Source organism: Pelophylax lessonae (assembly GCF_965119305.1).
Source record: "Pelophylax lessonae genome assembly, chromosome: 1".
Lineage (NCBI taxonomy): Eukaryota > Metazoa > Chordata > Amphibia > Anura > Ranidae > Pelophylax > Pelophylax lessonae.
This window is the reverse complement of record NC_138768.1, coordinates 274325478-274351065: the sequence shown is the minus strand read 5'-3', so window position 1 is coordinate 274351065 and position 25588 is coordinate 274325478. Positions and strand designations below refer to the sequence as shown.

General features: G+C 44.8%; 1 protein-coding gene across 6 annotated transcripts in view; it reads left to right on the top strand.

Annotated features, from left to right (window-relative positions):
• DEPDC5 (DEP domain containing 5, GATOR1 subcomplex subunit) overlaps window positions 1-25588 on the top strand; it is a 228801-nt gene that overhangs the window by 52862 nt on the left and 150351 nt on the right. For all 6 annotated transcript variants that reach the window (XM_082263291.1, XM_082263293.1, XM_082263290.1 and 3 more), the window contains exons 10-20: window positions 3272-3333; window positions 8013-8082; window positions 9026-9104; window positions 9321-9424; window positions 11693-11767; window positions 11877-12011; window positions 14124-14185; window positions 14944-15017; window positions 15088-15157; window positions 15367-15403; window positions 15612-15732. In XM_082263291.1, the coding sequence (XP_082119417.1) occupies window positions 3272-3333; window positions 8013-8082; window positions 9026-9104; window positions 9321-9424; window positions 11693-11767; window positions 11877-12011; window positions 14124-14185; window positions 14944-15017; window positions 15088-15157; window positions 15367-15403; window positions 15612-15732 (889 nt within the window). The remainder of the gene's footprint in view (window positions 1-3271; window positions 3334-8012; window positions 8083-9025; window positions 9105-9320; window positions 9425-11692; window positions 11768-11876; window positions 12012-14123; window positions 14186-14943; window positions 15018-15087; window positions 15158-15366; window positions 15404-15611; window positions 15733-25588) is intronic.

The following is a 25588-nucleotide window of genomic DNA, read 5'->3' as shown; positions in this document are numbered from 1 at the left end:
CGTGGTGCTGCCGTTTTGCTGTAGCCTTTGTGTTTCTATACATGGTGGCCATGTTTTTGTAGCCCGGTGGCCATATTGCAGTCGTTTGCCATGCAAAATAGCGGTGGGCATGACAGTGGGGCCCTGTGGGTATCGGTTTGGGTGGTGGGAGCCCCTCCTCATTCTCTAGTGCTGACTCCTGGATCCTTTCATTTCCTGATCGTCGCGTGTGGAGTGCAGATTATCCTGGTGGCTGCAGGTGCCTGTTTTTGCTGGGTGGTGAGTCTGGTGGGGTTCTCTCCCTTTCTAGAATCTGAGAATCGCTTGGTGCTTGTGCCTGGCGACCGGATGATGCTGCCAGCGCGGTGGGGGTTGTCCCTTGCAGTGTTTTTATTATTTTTATGGGGTCCCCCTGGTGACTCATGAAGTCTTTGGAGCACATTTCCCCACCTGATCCCCTCTCTGAGGCTGCAGGGCCCTTCGGGTCCCAACCATCTATCGATGCATTGATGGCTGTCCTGGAGTCCTTTGTGTCCTGAGAGGAGGTGATCTTGGGGCGACGGGCTAGCAAAAAGTGCCCCCCGCTTTCCCCTGCTTCATCCTGAATCTGATTCGGCCACTGCGGACGTGGATCACCCTGTTGCGTCTGCAACTACACGCCCAGAACCCTCTGATAGTGAGCATGATTATTCCACGTCTGCAACCGCGCACGAAAAGGCTCTGGTGGAAGCACTGATTGTATCTGTGCATGAGACCTTGAAGATGGAGGAAGCTGTAGCTGCGACAGAAGTGCAGGTTCCCTTTTGGCACGCACAGGCCATCCACAGCAGCAAAGGTGTTTCCTTTTCCCGCCTATTTTGACAGAATTGTCGCTAAAGAGTGGGGACGACCAAAGCGTCCCCGTGAAGTCCCTAAGCACTTTACTAGGTGTTACCCCTATGAAGAGTCTTAAGAAGTGGACTGTTCCACCGGTGGTGGACCCGGTTTTCAGATTGAACAAGGCAACCATGATTCCGGTTGAAGAGTCCCCGGCCTTTAAGGATCTGGCTGACAGGAAGGTGGAAACTGTGGCCCGCAATATGTATACTCTGGCTGGTTCAGCACTGAGGCCATTATTCACCATTGCCCTGGTGATGCAAACTCTGACCGAGTGGGCTAAGCTTCTACGCCGTGATCTGGGGAGACTACCAGACTACCGATCAATGTCTTGGAACGCCGAGCGATCAGACTGTGTGTGGACCGTTGGACGGATCACCTTCAGGGTTGTCCAGTGTGCATTCAATCAGTCAATGCCACGGCCGTAACTTATGCCAATCACCAAGGGGGCACAAGAAGTGTCCCGGTGCTCTGGAGGTAGCCGGCATTCTAAGGTGGGCAGAATGGTTAGTTCCAGAAAACTGACAAGCGGATTACCTCAATTGGCAGGTGTTGGACCAAGGGGAGTGGTCCCTTCATCCGGACGTGTTTCATCAGCTATGTCTCTGGTGGGGCACCCCCGAGGTGAATCTGTTGGTGTCTCGGCTCCACAGAAAGGTGCAACGGTTTGTGGTTCGGCAAAGGGATCCTCTGGCAGACGCCACAGATGCGCTGGTGGCCCAGTTGGGTCAGTATCGTCTGATTTACGCCTTCCCTTTGCTCAACAGAAATTGGCCTTGAGTACCATCAAGGGCCAGGTGTTGGCTTTGGTGGTCTTCTTTCTACGACCTTTGACTACACACTCCCTGATGCGTACCTTTCTTCAGGGTGTCTGACATTTGGTTCCTCGGTTGATGCCTTGGGACCTCAATTTGGTGCTTTTGGTCCTCCAGAAGCCCACCTTTGAGAACCTTCGGGAGATTCCCCTTAATACGCTGTCTCAGAAGGTGGCCTTTTTGGTGGCTATCACCTCTGCGCACAGGGTGTCGGATCTGGCAGTGTTATCCTGCCGTGATTTACCTTGTGATTTACAGAGATAGGGTGGTTCTTCGCCCCTGTCCGTCGTTCCTTCCAAAAGTTGTCTCTGCTTTTCATTTGAATTAAGAGATTGTGTTGCCTTCCCTGTGTCCTAGGCCTAAACATCCAAAGGAAATTGCTTTGCATGCCTTGGATGTGGTCCGGGCAATTAGAGTGTACCTGCCAGCTACAGAGTCTTTCTGGAAGTCAGACTCTCTCTTTGGGCTCACGGATGGGCCTCGTAAAGGGTTGTCCGCTTCCTCTGCGACCATTTTCAGATGGATCAGACAGACAGTAATTCAGGCCTATTCCATCAAGGGTCAGGTTCCTCCTTTCCCTGTTAAGGCGCACTCTAATTGCGCGCTTAGTGCCTCCTGGGCTTTCATTTATCAGGTGTCGGTGACCCAGGTTTGCAAGGCGGCCACATGGTCGTCAGTGCACACATTTCCAGAGTTTCATAAAGTGGATGTGTTGGCATCTGCGGATGCTTCTTTTGGCTCCAAGGTTTTGCAGGCTGCTGTTGAGAGGGCCTGATCCTCTTCGAGGGTGTATTGTTTTTTTCAGGTCAGCTCCAGTTGTTTTGGTTGAGCTCCTGTTGACTAGTTAGCTACTGTTTAGCCTTGGGAATTTTTTTGCTGTTCCCACCCCTCATGTTTAACACTGCTTTGGGACGTCCCAACGGTTATGAAGATCTGAAGCTGTGTCTGTCAATGAAAGAGAAAATGGGATTTTTGACTTACCGTAAAATCCATTTCTCTGATGTTCATTGATGGACACAGCACCCACCCCTCTGTGGAGTTGTAATTCTTATGACACTGCTTGTTACTAAACTGAGTGCCTATAGCAGAGAGAGGGAGTATAACCCTTGGGACTGCTCATGGGCTTAGCCAGACTTTTTTCCTGCCAAGTGTCCTACTCCTGTAGGGGGGAGTATAACCCAACGATTATAAGGATCTGAAGCTGTGTCCATCAATGAAGATCAAAGAAATGGAATTTACGGTAAGCCAAAAAATTCAATTTTTTCGTTAAAATGTCACTGGAGTTTCTTCTTCATGTCTGGGTTAGGCAATTGGCTGAAAGAAGTGTTGAATGTTTTTAACATTTATTGTCAATCTCCAAACATGTATTGGAGAGGGCAGAGCCTGGCCTGTAGCATCCATATTGACCACAGTTTAGTAAAATGCATTAGATATTTGAACAGGATCAAGTCTTGTTCCTATTGTCTGCATTCAAAACCTGGTGAGCAATGTTTAAACCCCTGTAAACTACATCCTTGGCATTTTCTGTATGTTTGGCCATTTATTTACAATCTCAGTATGTCCAAGAATGGCATTCGTGTAAAATTTGATTTTATTTGCAGGTGACCTTTACTTTGAAAAAGCTGTGAATGGATTCTTAGCTGATTTATTCAACAAATGGAAGGTAAATGTCTTGTAATATTCTATTACAATAGTCTTATTGTTTTTATTAAACAGGGTTAAAGTTATGGCTTGAAGTGAAGAAAAGTCTCTCTATTACTGCACATCAATTCCATCCCTAAGAAAGATGTAAGTGGCAACCTCGGCCTCCGCCTCACTTAACACCTATCTTAGGAATGGTATGGATGTGTTCTAGGGAGACTTTTCTTCACTTCAGGTCATTGGAGTGCAGGAGCCAGGACGAGCTCCCTTCTGAACCAGCACTGCCAGTGGTGGACGTTTAGGACTTGCACCCCTTCCAGAGAGCCTGAGCAGCACGCAATGCAGTTTTTGGGTTACAGGGTTAATGTTATACAACAATTACGAAAAATACAAATGGAAGCATAGGACAACAGGGTGGTGTCAAATCTTGTGTTTTGAAGGAGGTTTGTGATCATAATTAAAGCGGAGCTCCTCCAAAACTGGGAACCTCTGCTTGTTTGCACCTTCCCCTCCCCCCTCCACTGCCACATTGGGCACTTTTTGGAAGGTGAGAGGGAGCAGGTACCTGGTTTTTACAGGTATCCGCTCCCAATTCTGGGTAAAATCTATGACAATCCCAGCCCCTCTTCCTCCCCCGCTGCCTTCTGGGACACACACAGGTTACAGAAGATGGCTGGACCAGTCAGAAGGTGCAGGGCGACTCATGCATGCGCTGTAGAAAACAGGTTGTGAAGCCACAAGGCTTCACTTCCTGTTTTCCTTACTACAGATGCTGGTGCCTGCACCTAAAGCTGATTAAAGAATCTGCTTGAGGTGCCGACATTGCGGGATCCCTGGACTGGTAAGTGTCCTTATATTAAAAGTCAGCAGCTACAGTATTTGTAGCGGTTTTCTTACTTTTTGCTGTTAAAGAGGAGCTCCAGGCTCCTTCAGTAAAAATGATGTGGTAATTTCCAGTTGTGAAATTTATCTCTCAGCCTCTAAGCAGTTAAAGATTATACTGTATAATAGCAAGTCTGAAAAGTACCTGGGAGAAAAGAATCGTAAAAAGAGAAAGGAGAAAGAAATAAGGGGATGGAAGGAGGAGATGGGATGAGGGGGAAAAAAGGGGGTGTTGCGCACAAGAGAGAAATAGCTCTTCCTATTTTTGTTTGTTTAGCCTCAGGTTAGAAAGGATCAATCCAATTCTAAGCTCCCAGGAACAGGGCCCTCCTAACCCTCTTGTATTGTTGCTGTATGGTCTCCTTTTATAATGTAAAGTCCTGCGCAAACTGTTTGCGCTATATAAAATCCGGTATAATAATAATCAATAGGCATCCAGGGAAAAAATCTAGGCTCACCAGATAAGAGTTAACTGATCCGTAGTTGCCCGATTTCTAGTCTTTCTACTCTTTTTTTTTTTTTTTTTTTAATTTCACATTCAGTGTTGAGTACATGCTATTTTTAATGAAAATTATTTTAAACGCCAGCAGGTTTATTTTCCTAACAGCCTGGTACATCATTTACAACTGTGACCTGTTACATTGCTTTTGGCACTGTTCAAAATAGAGGTGAAAGTATATCTCTGTGTACCAGAGCATGGGGTGCAAGCTTATCTTCATACCAATCCAGAGGGCTAGTAAACCTAAAGAGGAAAGGATTGCCGCTACTCCCGACCAGCTCAGATGAACAAACGATAAAGAGCAGCCTCTGCCTACATGTCTCCACCATACCACACAATCTGATGCATTTCACCCTGCCCACTGGGGCTTTGTCATAGGGTGGGAACTTAGAGCAGGATGAAAGCTTTTATGCATCGTTAGCCAAAGGGAGAGAACAGCGATGAAGAATGAAAAAAAGCTGCCAGCCAGCTAAGAGCAATTAGATTAAAGCTACAGTGGAAAACAAATGTATGAACAGGGTGTGAACAACAAATATAAGAGAGTGTCTTTAAAAATCACAATGCAAAAACAAAATAAACAGTGAGATGATGAAATAAATGATCTCGATGAGAACAAAAATTGATAAAAGAGAAATATTCCAAAGATGAATAATAATGAAAAAAGGGTACATTATAACAAAAGGGTGAAAAATTCCATATAAGAGAAGCAGCGGCGATCCTTTCCACTTTACATCATTTACAAGACATACAAATGTTCATGGTGACTCATTCACAACAAATTGGTAAACATTAATACTATAACCTTTTTAATATGACAGTAAAAAGCAGCCATATTATTTAAGATCCATTTATGCAGTCCAAGTTCTATTTGTTTTAAATCTCATTCTAAGAGACTGCAATTCTTTGCATTACTTACTAACATATCATGGAGTTTCGTTACAGTTTGTAATGACATTTTTGTACCACTGTATCTTACATTTCCACAATAAAAAACAATATTCACACTACAGATAATCTCAACTTTAATAATTGTATTACAGCACAATGTTCACACAACAGTATACTAAACGGTACTGCTAGTGATACTTTTAGTGGAGAAAATGCAATGAAATGTGTCTAGGTTCTAGAAACCACTTTAACCAATTGCTGACAGCCCTATAGCAGTTTTACTGCTTTTCCGGGTAGCGGGCATGAATACGCACCATCGGCAGCTCTGTCCCGCTGTGATTGTACACAGTGGGAGCCAATCAGCTGGTACCGCGGACTCTGTCTGCTCGCACCCACTGATCATCCTGCAGAGACAAAGAATTGTGGTCTGCCTATGTAAACAAGGCAGATTGCCGTTCTGACCAGAGGAAAGACCTTTATTCTGTGTATCTGCAAAGCAGGGATCCATGTCTTCCCTTGGAAAAAGCACCTAACACACTGTAGTAAAACACTGGCTAGGCACACAGTTAACCCTTTTGAGCAGTGGTCCTCAACCCTGGCCTACAGGGCCCACTAACAGGCCAGGTTTTCAAGATAACTGAAATACATCCCAGGTGATATAATTTGCTGCTCAGTGATTGCAGTACTCTAGTCTGCATCTCCCCAAGGTAATACTTAAAATCTGGCCTGTTAGTGGGCCCTGAGGACCGGAGTTGAGGACCACTGCTTTTGAGAGTCTTCCCAGCCAGTTTTATTAGTACAGTGACAGTGCATTTTTTTCTGTATTAATCACTGTATTAATTTTACTGGTCCCCAAAAAGTGTCCACTTCTGAATGTCTGCTGCAATATCGCAGTCCTGCTATAAGCTGCTGATAGCCGCCGTTACTAATAAAAAAAGAATAAAAACATTCCATAGTTTGTAGATGCTATAACTTTTGCACAAACCAGTAGCAGAATACATATTGGATATGTTTTAGAGCAGAGCGTAAAAGATATAGGTTTTTTTTTTTCCGTTGATAAAAAGAGGCGATCAAATACCACCAAAAGAAAGCTCTATTTGTGGGGGAGGAGACATAAGTTTTATTTGGTTACAGACCGCACGACCGTACAATTGTCAGTTAAAGTAACGCAGTGCCGCATTGCAAAAATTGGCCTGGTCATGAGGGCCTGGTCATCAAATGGTTGAATGACCCCACTGAAGATTCTAAGCAATATCGTCATTTACAAACCTCATATTAATTTTAAAAACACTAAAGCTGGCCATACAGCAAATTGTGTTCATTTCGCCTGCAGGCACAACAATTAAAAACTAACAGATTCTTCTATCCTTGCTATACAGCTTGGATGGACAAATCTCCTGCTGTGGCTGTTGTACAGTATGTTGACAGCTGCTGTTTGGGTGAGCAACCTGTAAAAGTTTACAATAGGCTCCTTTGACAAAATTCAATCGAACAATCAACTTTTGTCGAACCGAGTGAGGCCTGCAGAGCCAGCTTTTGCCAAAAGGTTTCTGTATGCTTTTAATTGTTAGGTGCATAAGAGATCTACTCTTCAGGGTGTCATGGCTGAGTAAGTCTAAATCAAGGAAAGAAATCGGCTATCCTTGTGCACTAGGAGCATTTCATGTTCTGTTCTTGCATTAGCAAGGCTGTCATCTGTAGTAAAAGCAGTGTAGATGCATCTTGTAATCTTGTTGGTATTACTTGCTACCTACAGTACTTTTTTTTTTTTTTTTGCAAGGAAAGTAGATAACTTCACACTCTATACACTTTAATAAAAAAAGAAAAGAGCAGAAGCTTGTAACATTGTACAAGCTCCAATTGCCTTGAATTATTTACTGTACTGTGGTTTCTCCCATCACAAGCCCCATTTCCATGGTACACATTACACGCAAGTATTGCTGCTCTCTGTGTGAACATGTCTGGGTCCGTTCAGCAGTCTGACATGTCAGCACTTTAATGAAATAATCAGAAAGCAGGGCTCATTCGTGCACCATGCATTTCAGATATCCAAATTCAGTTTTGTTCTCATTGCTGTATGTTTTAAGCATGTCATGGTAAATAGCTACTTATGACAGCCTTAATTTTTAATATTTTAAGGGGTATATTTATAAAGCGTGGGATGTGACATTCATCAAACATTCACTGTGGGTGTGTTTCCCCGCGCCATGTTTTTTAAATTACAGTAATACATTTTTCTACAGTGAATGTTTGATGAATGCTACATTTACTGCTTTAATCATATGCCCATAAGGCATACATTTTCTGTTTGCAATTAGTCTGTTTTTAATGGGGAAAGTTGCTCAATAACATGGTTTAAACAGAGAAACAACTGAGAGCAGTTAGAGCAATTTAAATTTTAATTCATTCTGTACCATCTTCTGTTTGCTCAGGAGAAGAACTGCAGTCATGAAGTGACAGTTGTCCTTTTCTCTAGAACATTTTATGATGCCAAATCTACAGGTATGTTATATTTGCTTTTTTATAAACTCCATGCATACATTTAGAAGTGATTGTAAAGAGAAAATAATCTGCTCTGTGCAATGGTTGCGAACAAAGCAGCGCCAATCCTGCTCTTCTCGGGTCCACCAGCAGCGCCACTTGCTATAAGGGCTTGATCTTGAGCCACGCTCAGTGTGTTCATTGACACAAACACAATGTGGCTCGGTCCCACCACTGCTCCCTCCTGACTCACTGTCTCTGACAGCAGCAGGAGACAGTGGGGCTGATTTACTAAAACTGGAAAGTGCAAAATCTGGTGCAGCTGCGCATGGTAGCTAATCTGCTTCTAACTTCAGCTTATTCAATTAAGCTTTGACAAAAAAACCTGGAAGCGAATTGGTTTCTAGGCAGAGCTACACCAGATTTTCCACTCTACAGTTTTAGTAAACCAACCCCATTGGCTCCCGCTGCTGCTTCTGAGCCAGTGAGGAGAGAAAGAGCAGCGATGCCGCTTTTTTGCACAGCATTGAATCAACATTGTGCTCAGGTAAGTAGAAGGGGGACTGAGAAGCTGCACACAGAAGGTTTTTAATTCTGATGCATAGAATGCAGTTAAATGTAGATTAACCCCTTGGAGCTGGCGCCTCCTGGCCCTTTAGGGGGCTTAGGATTCTGGGAGGCGGGGCAGGGTTTATGATCATGTGGCCGCCGTGCTTGGCTGTCACAGTGGTCACATGAATGGAAAACTACCAATCGCAAGCAGCGATCTTTCTGTTAGCGGCAAATAACTGCTAGGAGTGCGCGGTCTCAGCACAGCTTTATTTGCACTAATGCACGCAAATATGCGGCCACTCGACACCAAGGTCTACGTGCCAAGAGGCCGGCTATTTGCATGCGGCCAGCACCAAGAGGTTAACTGTAGACCCTACATCCGGTAACGTTCCATTGTGTTCTCTGTTTTTAGATGAATTTCCTGAATCTCATCGTTCTAATGCCACTATCATCCAGGATCACAAGGGCAGATTCTATGAAGATTTCTATAAGTATAAACACATGTCTAATTTTATGTACTGCAACACACCTTTTTAAAATGCAAACAAGCAAATCAATAAACCGTAATATGCTGGGGGGAGGGAAAGCGAATACGAATTACAAAAATGCACAAGAAATGATCCATATTAGCTCTGACTTAGCCTTTTTGCATCCTATATTATCAGCTATAGCTGGCATTACTGTATCTTTGTTTTTGATTGGATCAGGGTGGTTGTTCAGAATGAGAGGCGAGAAGAATGGACATCACTCTTGGTGACTATAAAGAAGCTGTTTATCCAGTACCCAGTGCTTGTGAGACTTCAGAATGCAGGCAAGTGGTTTTGTGTAGGTTTTGTAGGTTCCCCTTCTAGATGTGTATGATCCCCAATACAGAAAAGAGAATGTATAGTGTGTGTGTGTATAACTAAACCTCTGGCACACACAGATTCTTCAATAGTCTTAAGGCTAGTACACACTATAAGAAAATCGGGTGAACATTTTCATCCAAAGAATTTTTGTACGATTTTCTTTTCGTATGTAAATTCTCGAAGGGACAAAATTTTTCTCGTACGGAAAAAAACAAAAGGATTTTCATTTAATGTGCACTGTGTTCGTACGGTTTTTGTACAAGAAGAATCAGGAAAGAAAGACTGCACATGTTTAGAAACAATAAACAGCAAAAAAAAGCGTCTTTGTCGTACGAGCATTTTCGTACGAATTTCATCGGTTCTGCTTTGCTGTGAAACAACAAGGAAAATAGGACGTTTGTTCGCCCGAATTTCTTATAGTGTGTACCCCACTTTAGAGTGTAGATTGGCGGTATGGACAGCCAGACATTATAAGTATTCTTTACTTTGCAGGCAGAGTATTCAAGTGACTAAATTCTCTTTAAATACTCCTTTTTTTTTTTTTTTTTTTTTTTCCAATTTATTCTTTTGTCTGGTAAACCTAAAAATTATGCATATAAATATTTCATATTTACATATCCTTCTAGCAAATTTTACTATAAGCTTAATTTTTATATGCTTACCAAGCTATCCTTAGGCTGGCCATAACTGACTTTTTTTTTTCGGTCAGTCGGCAGGTTGGTTGTAAAAAAAAAAAAAAAAAAAAAAACAACCAAACGTATTTCTCCATCTAAACAAGCAAGGAGGATGGTGGAATCCACCCTGCTGTGCCATTATATTCTGACAGCAAGCCTCATCTGCGGTCAGAATACACTGATCAGCGGCTGCAGCAAAACTTTTCCAACATTCCTGTTTGACAGAAGTCGATCGACCAGTAGCTGAAGCTCAAATTACAAAGTTAATGATTCAGGGGAGTGTTTCAGCCCCCTCATCTCCTTTCTTTCCTTGTCATGTTAAATGAATAAATGAAAATGTTAAATGAATATCAAAAAATATATAAAACTGGCTAAAAAGTAAAGAATTGCAAAAAATGTACTCAAAACAATTCGAGTTTTCACTTAACTTCTTGCAAACCGACGTATCTGTCGGCTTAAAGTGGTTGTACTGGGGTGATGCCTGTAGTTAGACATCACCCTGGTGCAGTTTTTTTAGAGCCGGCGGTCTGTGGCTCAGCCATTTTACAAGGAACGTGAGGGGTTGCCTGCTGCCTTCCTCTGCTCTGCCCGGGTCTCCTGCCCCACCGAGAGACCCAAGCGACCAGCCGATTCCAAATTTTCGTACGTGAATGATGTCACTTCAGGTTTACTAAGCTGCCAATGGTGCAGATTTAAAAAAAAAATTACACTATTCAAAAATGCAGATTTTGGCATTTTTGAATACTTTTAGGTGCAAAGGAGGGATTTGGGGTTTTTTAGACCCCAGATCCCTCCATAAAGAGTACCTGTGACTGCCTATTACTGTCACAGGGGATGATTACATTCCTTGTGACAGCAATAAAAATGATCAGATTTATTTATTTTTTTAAAGTAACAGTGAAAAAAAATAATATAAATAGGGAAAAAAAATGCTCGCACAAGAAAGAAAACGCATATGTAAGTCGCCCGTGCAAATGTACACGGTGTTCAAATCACACATGTGAGGTATCGCCACAATCGTCAGAGTGAGAGCAATAATTCTTGCAAAAGACCTTCTCTGTAACTAAGCTGGTAACTGGTTAAAATTTTTTAAAGCGTCACCTATGGAGACTTTTAATTACCATAGTTTGGTGCCATTCCACGAGCATGCTCAATTTTCTAACCATAGCATATTAGGCATCTATTAACTCGACCTGATCTTATACAATATACAAAAAAATTGGGCTAACTTTACTGTTTGTTTTTTTTAAATTCAGTAAATTGTATTTTTTCCCAAATAAATTCAGTTTGAAAGACCACTGCGCAAATACCATGTCACATAAATATATTGCAACAGCTGCCATTTTATTCACTGGACTCTTTGCTAAAAAAAAAAAAAAAAATATATATATAATATATATATATATATATATATATATATATATAAAATGTTTGAGGGTTCTAAGTAATTTTCTCTCAAATACTAATTTTAACTTGTAAACAACATGTGTCAGAAATAGGCTTGTCCTCAAGTGGTTAATAGGTAATAAATAGAAACCTTAATTTTTCTATTTTTAGAGTCTTTTCCACCTGGACACAACTCAACCTCTGACCAGGGGAACTATCTGGAAGCTATCAATCTGTCATTTAATGGTATGTTTGGAAAGTTAGCCATAGAGTAGAGTTTGTGAGTTGTAATATGACAATTTTTATTCTAGCTTCTATCATGTATAACCTGGTCTTCTGTGTGTTGCTTTACCAGTGTTTGACAAGCACTATATAAATCGAAATTTTGACCGCACTGGGCAGATGTCTGTTGTGATCACCCCAGGAGTTGGCGTTTTCCAGGTTGATCGGTCTCTCATGATTCTGACCAAGCAGCGCATGATTGATAATGGTGAGAATGCTGTGCAGTTTGGTTTATATACAGACTGATGGCACACATGAACTTTATTTTACTGTGATCATAGACAACTTGATATGTGCAAGTGATGTCATAAAGAGGGTTAAACTTCAAGCAGAAATAAGTATTTATGATTATCAGATTCAGATTTCCACATTTTTAAAAACTGTAGGATTCTTTACCACAAATTCTTATTCATTGATAGTAAGATACCATTATGAAATGACAATAACATTTGGAGTAGGTCTCAGCTGTATAGGGATCAATAAAAGCACAGGCAAATGTTCTAATGGTCTTTTTTGACTTTCCCTGTAAGAAAGCTGTCTGTGTGTGGCCACCTTTTCTTCACTGTTCAAGTGGAACTAATATTAAATATTTCAACAAATGCCCCGCAATCTTCCTCAATACTTTTTTTTAACTAAGAAAGCAGAAATCGAAATAAATACGTACATTCTGGTAGCTTATAGAACTACAGCCCTTCAGCTTTCTTTACAAGGTCATTTTCGGGCATAGTGGTGTGCAGACCCAAGGCACCTGCAAAGACGTATTTAAGCTGCCTGTTGATCTGTCCAAGAAGTGATGTACAGACGACCTATCAAGGTCAATGCAGCTACCATGGGCAACACTACACCAGGCTGGGGGTTTTTAGCCTTCTAGAATACAAGCATTTCTCATATTTCATCTGTCTGTGCCTGATGACCCTTTTTCTACTGTTCATGTGGGACTAATATTTAAATATTTCAACAAATGTTACCCTAACACCCATCACTCCATCCTCATCAATACTTACTCCAAATAGAATTGCAGAAATCTGATCTGGTAGACCTACAGCCCTTCAGCCTTTTTTACAAGGTTATTTTCGAGCTATGCTGTGTGCAGGCATGAGGCAGCTGCATAGACATTTATGGACTGTCTGTTGATCTGTCCAAGAATTTATGTACAGACAGCACATAGAAGTCTTTGCAGCTGCCTTGGGCCGCACTCAACCGAACTGTGGGTTTCCGACTTCTAAAATACAAGCATTTGAACAAAGCATTTTTGTTAAAGTGGGTGTTTGAGAATGCAAGGGTTGCTTTGTCATAAAGGTTTTCTATCATTTCAGTTCAACTGAATATTTAAAGTATTTACAGTATTCTTAGCAAGCATTAAATGAGCTTTAGAGACAGTCACTTTGCCCATTCATGGCAAAGTAACAGCATCTGTAAAAAGACCCTATACCTTCCAAACCATTGATTGCCTATTCAGTAATCTCCCACTGCTCTTTCCTCTATTTCAGCCAGCACAAAGCACTCCAGATATGCTTCCAGGTATGGGGGTGCATGTGACCTCCTACATGGTGGAAGTTTGTATCAGTGGTCAGGGGGAGTGGGTAACCTTTTACGAGACCTTTCTAGGAAGCAGAAAGTTAGGTTTATGTAAAGTTGTGAAGCAGAAGTTTAAAGTGTAACTAAAGACAAAACGTTTTTTTTCATTTTGTATAGAGTAAGGCCCCTTTCACACTATTGCAACGCAATTTTGCCGCGATTTCGCGGCACGATTTTTGCCACGATTTTGAAAGCATGGGCAAGGCTATATGCCTCAAAATGCATTAAAATCGTGGCAAAGTAGTGCAGGAACTACTTTGAAGTCGGTGCGACTTCAAAACGCACTGATATGAATGGGGCTCATTGAAAATAATGGAAAACGACTTGTCATGCGATTTTGCGGTCCAAAATCGCGGGACAAGTCGCACTAGTGTGAATGGGGCCTAAAGGAGGGTTATTACCCCGTTGTTTTTGCCATCTGTGTTCTGTTGGGGAGATTTTCATTCACTTCCTGTCCCATAGCCTAAAAAGGAAGGGAGAGGAAATCCCCCAACTGAAGGAATCCCAGCATGACATCAGGATCACCCGAACTAGTGTTCCCATTGGAAGATTTCCCCTCCAGGACAAATAGAGGGTTAATCTCCCTAACAGGGGCACAGGCAACAATAAAATCCTGACAGGTGTTCTAATCCCTCTCCACTCTTCCAAAACTAGAAAAAAAGTTTTGTTACATTTTAGGTAGAGCTGCCCATTGAAGCTTTAGTTTTTAGGGGTCCTCTTAATTTGTATTTTATGTTTTCAGGAATTGGTGTAGACCTGGTGTGTATGGGAGAGCAGCCCCTTCATGCAGTGCCTTTATTCAAGGTAAAAATTCTACTCGTCTCAAGGATTCTTTTTTCCACTAAGCTGAGTACTTCAAATGAGCCTCTTTAAGCAAACCTTTAATACTCCCTTTGTTACTAGGCCAGTTTTCAGTGCTGTGTTAGTTTGTCATGCAATACTAAATACAATTACCATGTCATGCAATACTAAATACATTTGTTTTATATCATTTTTGAGACAGAGCTTTATTTTGGTGGTATTTAAAAACTGCTGCTTTTTATTGTTTAAAAAAAGATTTTGCAAAAAAAAAAAAACCTGTTTCCCTACTGTTGAGAAAAACCCCCTTGAAAATTAGGAAAACACCTGAAATGACCCTGTTTTGGAGAGGACATCTTAAGGTGATCTGAGTTTTTGCCACAATTTTTTTGTAAATGAAGAAACCTGCCGGTACTGAGAGAATTAAACATGGAGCTTGAGAACGGTGCACTAGGTACATTAATGTGCAGGACATACACAGAGGAAGGAAAAAGTGAAAAGGTTCTGGTCACATACAGTGGCAGGATGGAGATGAAGGGATTAATGTTCAGATGTGCAAGATAAGGAAAGTGAAAGGGTTAGTATACCAGTAATGTGGAGACAGCATGGTGTTAGTATGTGTAATGGAGGTGGGGGTCATGAAAAGTTTAATAAAAATGATTCAATTATACAATGCATAAATCTGCAGTTCTATTTCATAACTCAGGTGAATAAACTATAGGAACATAAAAAATCAAATGTTTACACAGTTATTGTTGTTGCAGCTGCACAATAAGAGTAGCCCTGGAGATTCACGACCCGTGGATGATTACAACATTCCACACTGGATTAACCATAGGTAAAAACATAAGCTCAAGTGTTGATAGTCTTCCATTAGCACATAGACTAATGCTGATCATCTTTTCCAGCTTCTACACATCACAGAGTCAACCACTCAATAGCAGCTTCACTCCACGCATCAAACTGGCTGCTCGAAAGGTACAATATAAGGGTCTACTAGGATTTTTCAGTCCAGTTACTTTTGATTCATCACTGTGATGTTTGACAGCTTGTGTTTCATCAAATGTACATCAATCTAGTGTTTTCGGGTCTGGAAAGGATATTGTTTGTGTCTTATTTTGATGTTGGCTTCTATATGATTTAAGAATATTGTATTCCTTCCTTGAGTTTTGTATCTTTATTTTTAGATGACCAGTGAGAAAGGCAGGATTGGACGGGATCCATGTAAGTTTAATTTTACCTTCACCGGTCTGTGTCCAGGATGATTTTCAAAGTCTTTTCTTTCTGGTCCCAATTAAATTTGACTCCCTTATTTAAAACTATGACCTATGAGATGGGTCAATGTCCTTTTGGGTCATTGTCTTTTTGAAATGTAAAACCTGTTTTGCATTACCAAATCTTTTTTAAATGTTTCATTCCATTTTGTTTGAAGCACTAGGAAGCCCCAAAGAGACAGAGAATGCTCTACCCATACAAGTAGACTATGATGCTTATGACTCACAGGTGTTCAGATTGCCGGGCCCATCCAGAGCTCAACGCACAACCACTTTTAGGTAAAGAGAATGGCAGTTTATATAATGATGGATATTTTTTACTATGGTATATTGTGTTTTGCTATGTTGGTGGATACATTACTTTTTTAGGCTCTTCAGTGAATGATATCACTTTGTGAATAAAAGCCTAATAGCAGGAAATGTGTAAGAATATCTAACTGCTCTCCTCTACCCTTGAATTATTACACATATTAATCATCATGCCAAAGCACAGACTTTACATTCCTTAGCTATAGATGAATAATAAACTAAAGTCCTAGTATATTTTCAGTGAGTGAACATTTTAAGCTATAATTTAAAGTAGTTGTATACTGTTTCATATACCCAGTGAAGTGACTGGCCTCATACGATACACAATGATGAAAACAATCATCCTACATAAGTTGTACCTATCTATCTACAGTCGTCTTTCCCCTACATCCATTCAAAGTGCAGAATTTACACAGAATGTCCCATCTCTGAAAAGCAGGGGCGCGGGGAGCTGAAGTTTGATGAGTGAGAGAGCTGATTGGAAGAAAAGAACACACCCCCCCTTCATATAGCAGAGAGGAACAGAGCTAAGGATGTCAATCACAGACTGACCCCCCACCCCCCATCCCCATTTTTCTCTTGGTGTCAGGAAAACTCATTAGAAGTTATTCAGTTTTCTGGATCAGCTGATCCTTGACGCTGTCTTGCAGGCTGTACCCTGACCCCGCCATGATGAGGAAGTGGAGCCTGTTTGTAATGTGGCCTTTTGACCTAAATACATATTAAGCAAAAATCAATCTCCTTTATCATGTATATACAGGTCAGACTTCTAAAATCGCATATGCTCTTCTAAAATTGCAATATTTGCTGTAAGCAGTATTTAATCATGAGCTATAGGCTTTGAACAAGAGAACAAGCATATGGAGTGCAGTGGAAGAGATTATATCCATAGGTTTGCTGGACTTCTTGTCCTAGGAGTTTAAGCGGAAGTACTCTGTCAATCAGCATTAAGTATTTTTTATCCTAATGCTGATAGCATTAGTACAGGGTTCGACAATCCCCGGGCGCCAGGTCGCATTTGCGACTAGAATTAACGACCTGGCGCCTGGGGTGCACTGCAGGAGATGTCCTGTTGCTTTGCGCCCCCCCCCCCCCCAAGCGCTCAAACTACGGCATCATCCAAAAATTGAGGCCCCGGCTTTTGGGCCTTCTTCACGGAGATGCTGCCAATGGGGAACTGGCGGCCTCTTGTGGTGGCCGGGAGTATTACAACACGCAGTAATTAGCAATGCAAGGATTTTCTACTGTTTGTTTTCAATGCCCGCCCTTCTCCTTCCCAAGAGGTGGAGAGACGGAAGTTTTTGCAGTCTTCATCTGGCGCCCTTTTGTTAAAGGTAAGTGTGCAGGGAGTGTGGGTATTATTTGATTTTATTTTTAAATCCCATTTTACACCGCTCTCTCCTGGAAGTTCAAGGATAATGTGTTTTATATATTTATGCACTTCTGCAAAAGAGTGTTAGGGCTCTTTCACACGGGCGTTCCGATCAGATCCGCCTGTCAGTTTTTTAGGCGGATTTGATCGGATGCCCCATTCAGCCCTATGGAGCAGCAGATGTCAGCGGTGACATGTCCGCTGATACCCGCTGCCATCCGCATCCGATCCTGTCCGTGAAATCCAGACGGATGGAAACCTATTTTCCATCCGTCCTGGGGATCGTATGGGATCGGATGAGAGCGGACAGGTGGTCCGCTCTCACCCGATTCCCCATAGAGAGCAGCGGGGCTCTGACACCTCCCTCTCTGCACACAGTGCGGAGACGGAGCTGTCATCCGCCGGCTCAGTGGGGATCGGCGGATCGATCCCCGCTGAGCAGAGCACGGTCCGCAATGGAATGCGGACTGTGTGAAAGGGGCCTTACTTTAAAAATTGCATTTTGTAATCTCCTTGCAATGTGTTGATCTTATGTTTTGCATTAAAATCCCTTATTCACAATAAGAATCTTTTATGGAAAAAAAATAAAATAAATTATTATTTTTCATCATCTCCCTGCCCTGCCATGCCACACAGCCAATGGCCCCTTTCACACTGGCTTTCTGATCAGGTCCGCCTGTCAGTTTTTCAGGCGGACCTGATCGGACCCTTCAGTCTCTATGGAGTGGCAAGCCGCCGCCATCCGATCCTGTCCACCAAAAACAGACGGATGGTGGTTCTATTTACCATCCGTCCAGTAAATCGGATTGGATGGCATTGGATGGAAACAGACGGTCCGTTTCCATCTGATTGCCCCATAGAGGAGAATGGGCTGCGTCTGCATAGCAGAGCGGACAGGACCTGTCATCCGCCTGCTCAGTGGGGATCAACAGAGAGATCCCCACTGAGCATGCAGATTCTGCTTAGCGTAGGCACCCGTGTGAAAGGGGCCTAAGGTGGCATATGTTACTCTTGGTCACTGGATCTCCTATCGCCCCAACCTTGCTGCACTGTTTAAATTTAAGATTGGTTATTTTCGTCATTGAAAATAAAGCTTTGTTGTTAAAAAAACTGGCTCCTAACTTTTTTAGCTGGCTCCTAGATTCCAAACAAATTTGTCAAGCCCTGCATTAGTAAATCAATAGGAAGTTATATTATATTCACTTGTTTTAAAAAATGTTTGTCTTTCGTTCATTGACAGACACAACTCCTGATTCTTCTTAACCATTGGGTTATACTGCCCCCTACAAGAATAGGACACTAGGCAGGAAAAAGCTTGACTACGCCTATGAGCAGTCCTAGGGGGTATACACCCACTCTCAGCTATAGGCATTTTTTTTCTGCGTAGTCAGGAGTAAGGACCTAGTTTCTTGCTGGGATCACTGGACCTGGCAATTTTTTCATTTTAAAGGGATTTTCTTCAACTATTATTATTTTGTTTCTTTGGGAACTACAATCAAGTGCCAGACTGGGTGACGGACTGGATAATCTAGATACAGAGAGTACCCCCAGTCTGGCCAGCGAGCCTCCGCAGGCCTCAGCTCCACGCTAGGTCGGCCACGACATAGCCCCACTGGACAGGGGCTGGCCTGCGAGTTAAACGTCTGGCAAGGGCATATATGACCTGGCCTCGGCCTGAGTAGCAGCGTTCCTCCTGGCTGACAGCCCCCCTATTCCGACGGAGTGGTGGTCTGTCCGGAGCAGTGCCCACCCTGTTCCTAGTGTGGTAAGTAGCTGTCCCCCCACTACCCCTGGAGGGTTCTGGGGTGGACGTGGTCTCCTCCCTGGGAGGATCTTTCGACCCCCCCCCCCCCCCCGGGTGAGGTGAGCTGGCTTTGTCACATGCTCTTAAGGAGGCTGGTTGGAGTTGCTGCTGACCGGGTTTTCCTGGGGTGCAACGGGGGGGGGGGGGATTGAGCAGGGTTCACTGCCATCCTGGGGGTTGGTGACTAGGGCAGGGATGTCCTCTGGGCTCCAATGCGGCGGTTGTTGGGCTGGGGGAACGGATGTTTTTACCATCCGCGGGTACGTGCCTCACACGGCCGAATCCGGGCAAAAATTTAGGCCGCGGCTTTGCGCCCTACTCGTCGGAAACCTATGTGAGGTGGCCCCTGTAAGGATGGCTGAAGCCACTGCCTACCGTTTGGGCATCCGCCTTCCCCTCTGCTTCCACTGGGTGGTAAGCTCTGCTGGGGCTCGTGGCCGGGCGCCCTCAAAAATTTAAGCCACGGTCTACGGCCTACTAGAACATGCTCGGGTGCCACCATTGTGGAGGGGGGGGGGGCAGTGCATGTAGCTGAAGCTCCCACTCTTCCTTTGGGCATCTGCCGGGCTGAGGATCCGTGCAATTGCAGCTGGGCCACCACAGAAATTTAGGCTGTGGCTTGCGGCCTGCTGGGCCATATGGTCAGCTTGGCATAGGTGGCTCTGTGGGGCGCTTCATTTTTATTGACAGTCTTGTGTGGGGCACCTGCCTTGTTTTTGGCGAGGGTACCCTGCCTGCGAGTCCATGTCACAGGGGGAGGCCCCCTTTTAAGGAGGCTATGTCCTATTATGTCCTCTATGGTGGCTTAGAGGGCAAGCCCCTTGTATTTTGCGGGGTCCACTAGGTGATTCATTTTTAGACCCTTGACCAGCATCCCTTTTGCAGGATCGCAGTCGGCGGCCTCCCCAGGTTGTTATGTTTTTGGGGTGAGCTCCGTATATAGTGACTCTACTGAGTCTGCATCCACACACCCTGAGTGCTCAGATAGTGAGGATGATTCCTCTGCTCCTCTAGCCGCGCTTAAATAGGCGCTGGTGGATGCACTGTTTGTGTCAGTGCGTTAAACTTTAAAAATGGAGGTTGCAGCTGATGCCACTATGGAGGTATCGGTTCCTTTTGGCACCCACAGGCCCTCCAAAGCGGTGAGGGGGTTCCTCTTTCCGCTTACCTTGACAACATTGTCACAAACAGTGGCAAAGTGTTTTTTGCTTGCCGTATCCTTATGAGGATTTACTGCATAAAAGGTGGACGGTACCACCTGTAGTGGACTTGCCAGTTTCCAGTTCAAATGGAGTTACCTTCATCCCGGTTGAGGAGTTCCCGACCTTTGCAGGTCCAACTAATAAGAGGGCAGATGCTCTGGCCCACCATATGTGTGCTGTAGCTGGTCTGGCAATTAGGCCAGTAATTACTATTGCCCTGCTGTCGCGAACTCTGACCGAGTGGGCTAAGCTTTTTACGCCGGGACCAGGAGAGAGAATAGCTTCCTTCTATCTTTGCGGAGCTGGCTTACCGGTTGGTCCAGGAGCTAAGGTTTGTCTGTGATGCCTCTTTGGATGTGGCACCTTTGATTTCTAGGGTGTCTGTATCAGCAGTGGTCCTTCGGCGTATTGCCTGGCTGAAATGCTGGTCTGCGGACTGAAGAAGGTCTTCTCTGATCTCCCTCTTGTAGGGGGTCGCCTGTTTGGAGCTTCCTTGGATGACATTGTTAAAGGTCTCGCGGGGAGGAAGAGTACTCTTCTTCTGCAGGCTACCAAGGGCAATGAGCCCTGTCGTAGACATGGTCCATTCTCCTCGGTTCTTAAGCGGCCTCTTCGTCTCTCAGGATCTCAAGATAAGGGATCAAAAGTCAAGGCCTCCACCAGAGGTTCCAAGAGGTCTGGCAAGAAGGGGCACCCTCACCCATATCTGGGGTGGGGGGACATCTTCGCTGATTTCGCCTAAGTTATTCGGTCAGGCTACGAGATCGAGTTCGGTCTTGTCATCCGGAAAGGTTTTTTCGCTTCCAACCTGCACTTGTCCCCAGATCACTTATGGGGTCTCTTTGGGGCAATGCAAGACTTGGTATTTCAAGGGGTGATTGTTCCGGTTCCGACTTCCAAACATTTTCAAGGGTTTTTTTTTACTCAAACTTCTTTACAGAGCCCAGGAATGAAGGTAAGGTATGTCCAATTCTGAACCTCAAGGTGCTAAGCTGTTTTGTGCGAGTACAGAAGTTCTGCATGGAGTCCATTCACATGGTAGTGGCGTCCCTACATCAGGGGGATTCCTTCTCGCTTCTTTCGACATCAAGGACGTCTACCTGCACATTCTAATATGTGCTGGTAGCCAGCCCTTCCTCAGTTTTGCCGTGGATGAGGAGCATTATCAGTTTGTGGCGCTGACCTTTGGTCTGACCTCCACACCTCGGGTCTTTACAGGAGTGTTGGCCCCTGTGCTGGCATTTTTTGAGTCAGCGGGGGATTGTGGTACTGGGGTACCTGGACCATCTTCTTCTGCGAGTGGAGTCTCCAACTGCTCTGATGGAGTACTGGAGATTGCTAAGTGAAATCTGCGTGGGTTCAGTGAGATCCTGAACATTCAGGAGTCTGCTTTGGTTCTGTCCACAAAAAAATGGCCTATCTGGGTCTGACTCTGGACTCGTCCTCAGCCAGAGTGTTTCTTCCTTGGGAAAAACTCCAGACATTGCAGGAGGCAATTCAGCTTCTGTTGTTCAGCAGACGGACATCCCTCCAGGCTGGCATGCGCGTACTGGGCCTGATGTTGTCCACCCTCAAGGCGGTCTGTTTGCACAGTTCCATACAGGATCTCTGCTAAAGATATTCTGGTGAAATGTGTCAAGGATCCACAGTCTCGAAAGGTGGCTTTGCTCTCTGGCAGCTTAACAGGGAAAATCCTTCTCCTGTACTGGACGGTTGTCTCCCAGCCTGTCCAGGTGGGGAGGGGGGAGGGGGCATCCTCCACACAGACGTGCTCAGGGGGTCTGGACTCTGACAGAGCCCAGACTGCCAATTAGTGTACTGGAACTCCAAGCGATCAGACTTTGGTTCATTGGACAATCGTCTTCAGGGGTGTCCGGTACAAATTCATTCAGACAGTGCCACGGCCGTGGTCTATGTCAATCGCCAAGGGGGCACAGGAAGTGTCCTGGATCCTCGGTAAGTAGCCGGCATTCTAAGGCGGGCTGACTGTTTCGTTCAAGCCCTCTCAAACTTCTGCCATGACTCCTGTGCAGGATTCAGGCAGAAGAGATTCCGGTCATTCTAGTGGCTCAAGACCGGTCTTGCCGGTCTTGGTATGCCGACCTGGTACGGCTGGTCGCCGATGCTCCTTGGAGACTTCCTCTCAGGGAGGATCTGCTGTCCCAAGGACCAATCTTCCATCCTGCTTTACAGTTGCTGGCTTTAAAGGCTTGGCTGTTAAAGGCCAGGTGCTGAAGGGTGGAGGTTTGTTTGAATCAGTGATTCCTATGCTGTCAAAAGCTTGGAAACCCTAAAATTTTTCAATTTATATCCGTCAATAAGTTCAGATTTCAAGATTTTTGGAATTCGGGAGGATGGGAATCCACAATAGATATTCAACAAATGCTCTCACCACCTCTTCCGCCATTGCAAGCAATTCAAATGCGACACTACCTTTTGTCACTGCCATTCGATCCAGTGACAGTGAATATGCCCACTGCCTTTGAGCAACTATGTGCATCAGGTCAAATTATTTGGTGGGGCCTGTCGAGAACCTATGCAGAATTGAGTACGCTCCCAGAATCTTATATTCCACTATATATAGCCGCATGGAAAAGAGCTCTAAATATAACAATCTCTGCGGAACAGAGAGATTTTATTTTCTATTTTGCACTTAAATCATCTACATGCTCTAGAATGCAGGAATCGGGATATAAGATCCTGACCAGGTGGTATAGATCACTTGAGGAATTACATTGCATATTGACCCTTGACTGACATTTTTGACTCTTTTGGGGTTACCAGTGACATTACTGCAGTAATCAGTGCTATACATATGCACTGTTACTGTAAAAATACACTGGTAGTGAAGGGGTTAACTTTATTTGAGAGGGAGGGGCTGTCTGTCCCTAGGGGCGTGATTCTAACTGTGATTGGCTGTGGCTTGAGCTGTAGGAACAAAGATCAACGGTCCTACATAGTAGAACATAGTAGAACGGTATGATCAGTGTTTTTACACAGGGGAGAATGACAGGCGGCTTGTTTATACTAGCCGCCTGACTTTCTCCCTCTGCAGCGACGATCGCAGAGTGATCGGTGGACGTCGGGTCCGCTGGTCACACGCGCGGGGGGGGTCCGTGACCGCGCGGGAGCGTGCCTCCTGCGGCGCGCGCTCGCTCCCCAGAGCCTCACAGGCTAGTAACGTTTACTGTATATACGTCACTTTGCCTGTGAGGGGCTGACCGCCGCAGTATATCTACTTGCGGCGGTCGGCAAGTGGTTAAGAAGAATCAGGAGCTGTGTCCGTCAATGAACGAAAGAGAAAATGGGATTTTTGGCTTACCGTAAAATCTGTTTCTCTGATGTTCATTGATGGAGTTGGCTTTCCTTTGTGGAGTTGGCTTTCTTCTGACACTACTTGTAACAAAACTGAGTGCCTATAGCTGGGTGTATACAACCTGGGACTGCCCTTAGGGGTAGTCAAGCTTTTTCCTGCCTAGTGTACTACTCCTGTAGGGGGGAGTATAACCCAATGGTTAAGAAGAATCAGGAGCTGTGCCCGTCAAAATCCCATTTTCTCTTTTGTTCATTGACGGCAATAGCTCCATAACTTCTTTGACCCTTGGGTTCTGCTGTTCTCCAAAGGAGTAGGACACTAGGTGGAAAAAAATCGACTACGCCCATAGGACAGTCCTCAGGGTTATACTCCCACTTCCTGCTATAAGACTTCAGTTTTTTTTCTGCCTAGTCAGGAGTAAGGACCTAGTTCCTTGCTGGGATCTCTAGTCCTGGCATTTTTTACATTTTTTAAACTGAATTTTTTTTCTTTTATTATTTTTTGAACTACAATCAAGTCTGTTCCAGTGAGAACTACAATCAACTGCTGGACTGGGCGATGCACTGGATATCCTAGATCCTTACGGGCTTCCCAGTTTGGCCAGTGGGCACGACCTGACCACCGCTCCACACTAGGCCGGGCGCGACCTACTGGATGGGGGCTGGCCGGTGAGTTAAACATCTCGCAAGGACACATAGCCCTGGTCACGACCTGTGTCGCAGCATACCTCTGCCCCGCAGCACCCCCATTCCAAGATGGTACGGTGATCTGCCCGGAGTGGTGTCTGATCAGTTCCAAGGTATGGTGAGTGTCCCCCCCCTCTTCTCTGGTGAATTTTAAGGGTGGACACGGGCCCCTCCCTGGGTTGGTAGGCCCCCGTGTGTCCTTCCTTCCCAAATGGTGCCCCCCCTCGCTAGTGGGGTCCCCCTGCAAAAACGCCCTCACCACCCCCCCTTTAGTCCCCACCCCCCAGGGTTGCCAGACTATTTACATGTTTGGGGGGTTAAGGGGTGATTGGGCTGGAGGGGGGGGGGTGGGAACGCGCCGCCGGCTGCTCAGTTAGCACATTTTTTGGGAAATGTGTCCTAGTGGGGGTCCCTGCCAGGGCCCCCCTTGCTGGCTGCATTTACCTAAGAGTCTGGTGGGGGGCCTGGGAGTCGCATGGGCACCACAGTTTTGCTGTGAATGGCTGCTATTGATCTCGGCAGCCATGTATGTGTAGCTCAGCGGCCATGTTTCTTGTAGCCTGGAGAGCAGTGATTCAGCGGTGGGTCCCTAGTGGCAGTGCTTGCATTTCCTCTTCCTCTCTGATCGCCGCACGGCAGGCAGAATGGCTCTCTGGGTCCCTCCTGAGTCGGTGGTGGTGAGTTCCTGGGGGTGTGCAAGCTCCCTCTTTCTGCTATAGCAGCACTTTTGGTGCGCAGGGACCTGTGGTGCCACCGGTGCAGCGGTGGGGGGGGGGGGATTTTTACGGCGATTTTTTTTATTTCCAGATTTTGCTGGCGGTCCCCTGGTTAACCATGGAGTCCCTGGAGCATGTGTCACAACCTGACCCACTCTCAGAAGCTGCGGGACCCTCGGGGTCTCAGTCCACCCTGGCGGCCATGATGACGCTCCTGCAGTCACTGGTGTCAAAAGTTTATATGGCCTTTCAACATAGGCCTGGCAAAACGCATCCCCCTGCCTTCAACTGCATTCTCTGTCTCCTTTGATTCTGAGGTTGATTTGGCCCCTACTGGGTCTGCGTCCACACACCGAGTGCTCTGACAGTGAGGATAAATCCTCTTCCACTACAGCCGTGCATGAAAAGGCGCTTGTGGAGGCACTGATTTTATCAGTACTGGAAACTTTAAATTTGGTGGACTCAGCTAATGCGTCCTGTGCAATTTGGTACCCGCAGACCATCCAAGGCGACTAAGGTATTACCCTTTCTCTCCTATGACCATATTGTCGCAAGTCAATGGGGTTCCCCAAAACGCATGGTCGGGATACCGAAGCGTTTCGCTAGGAGGTATCCTTTTGAAGAGTCCCTTTTAAAAAAACTGACAGTTCAGCCGGTGGTGGATTCTCAGGTTTCCAGGTTAAATAAAGCCACACTACTGCTGGTGGAGGACTCTCCGTCCTTTAAAAAC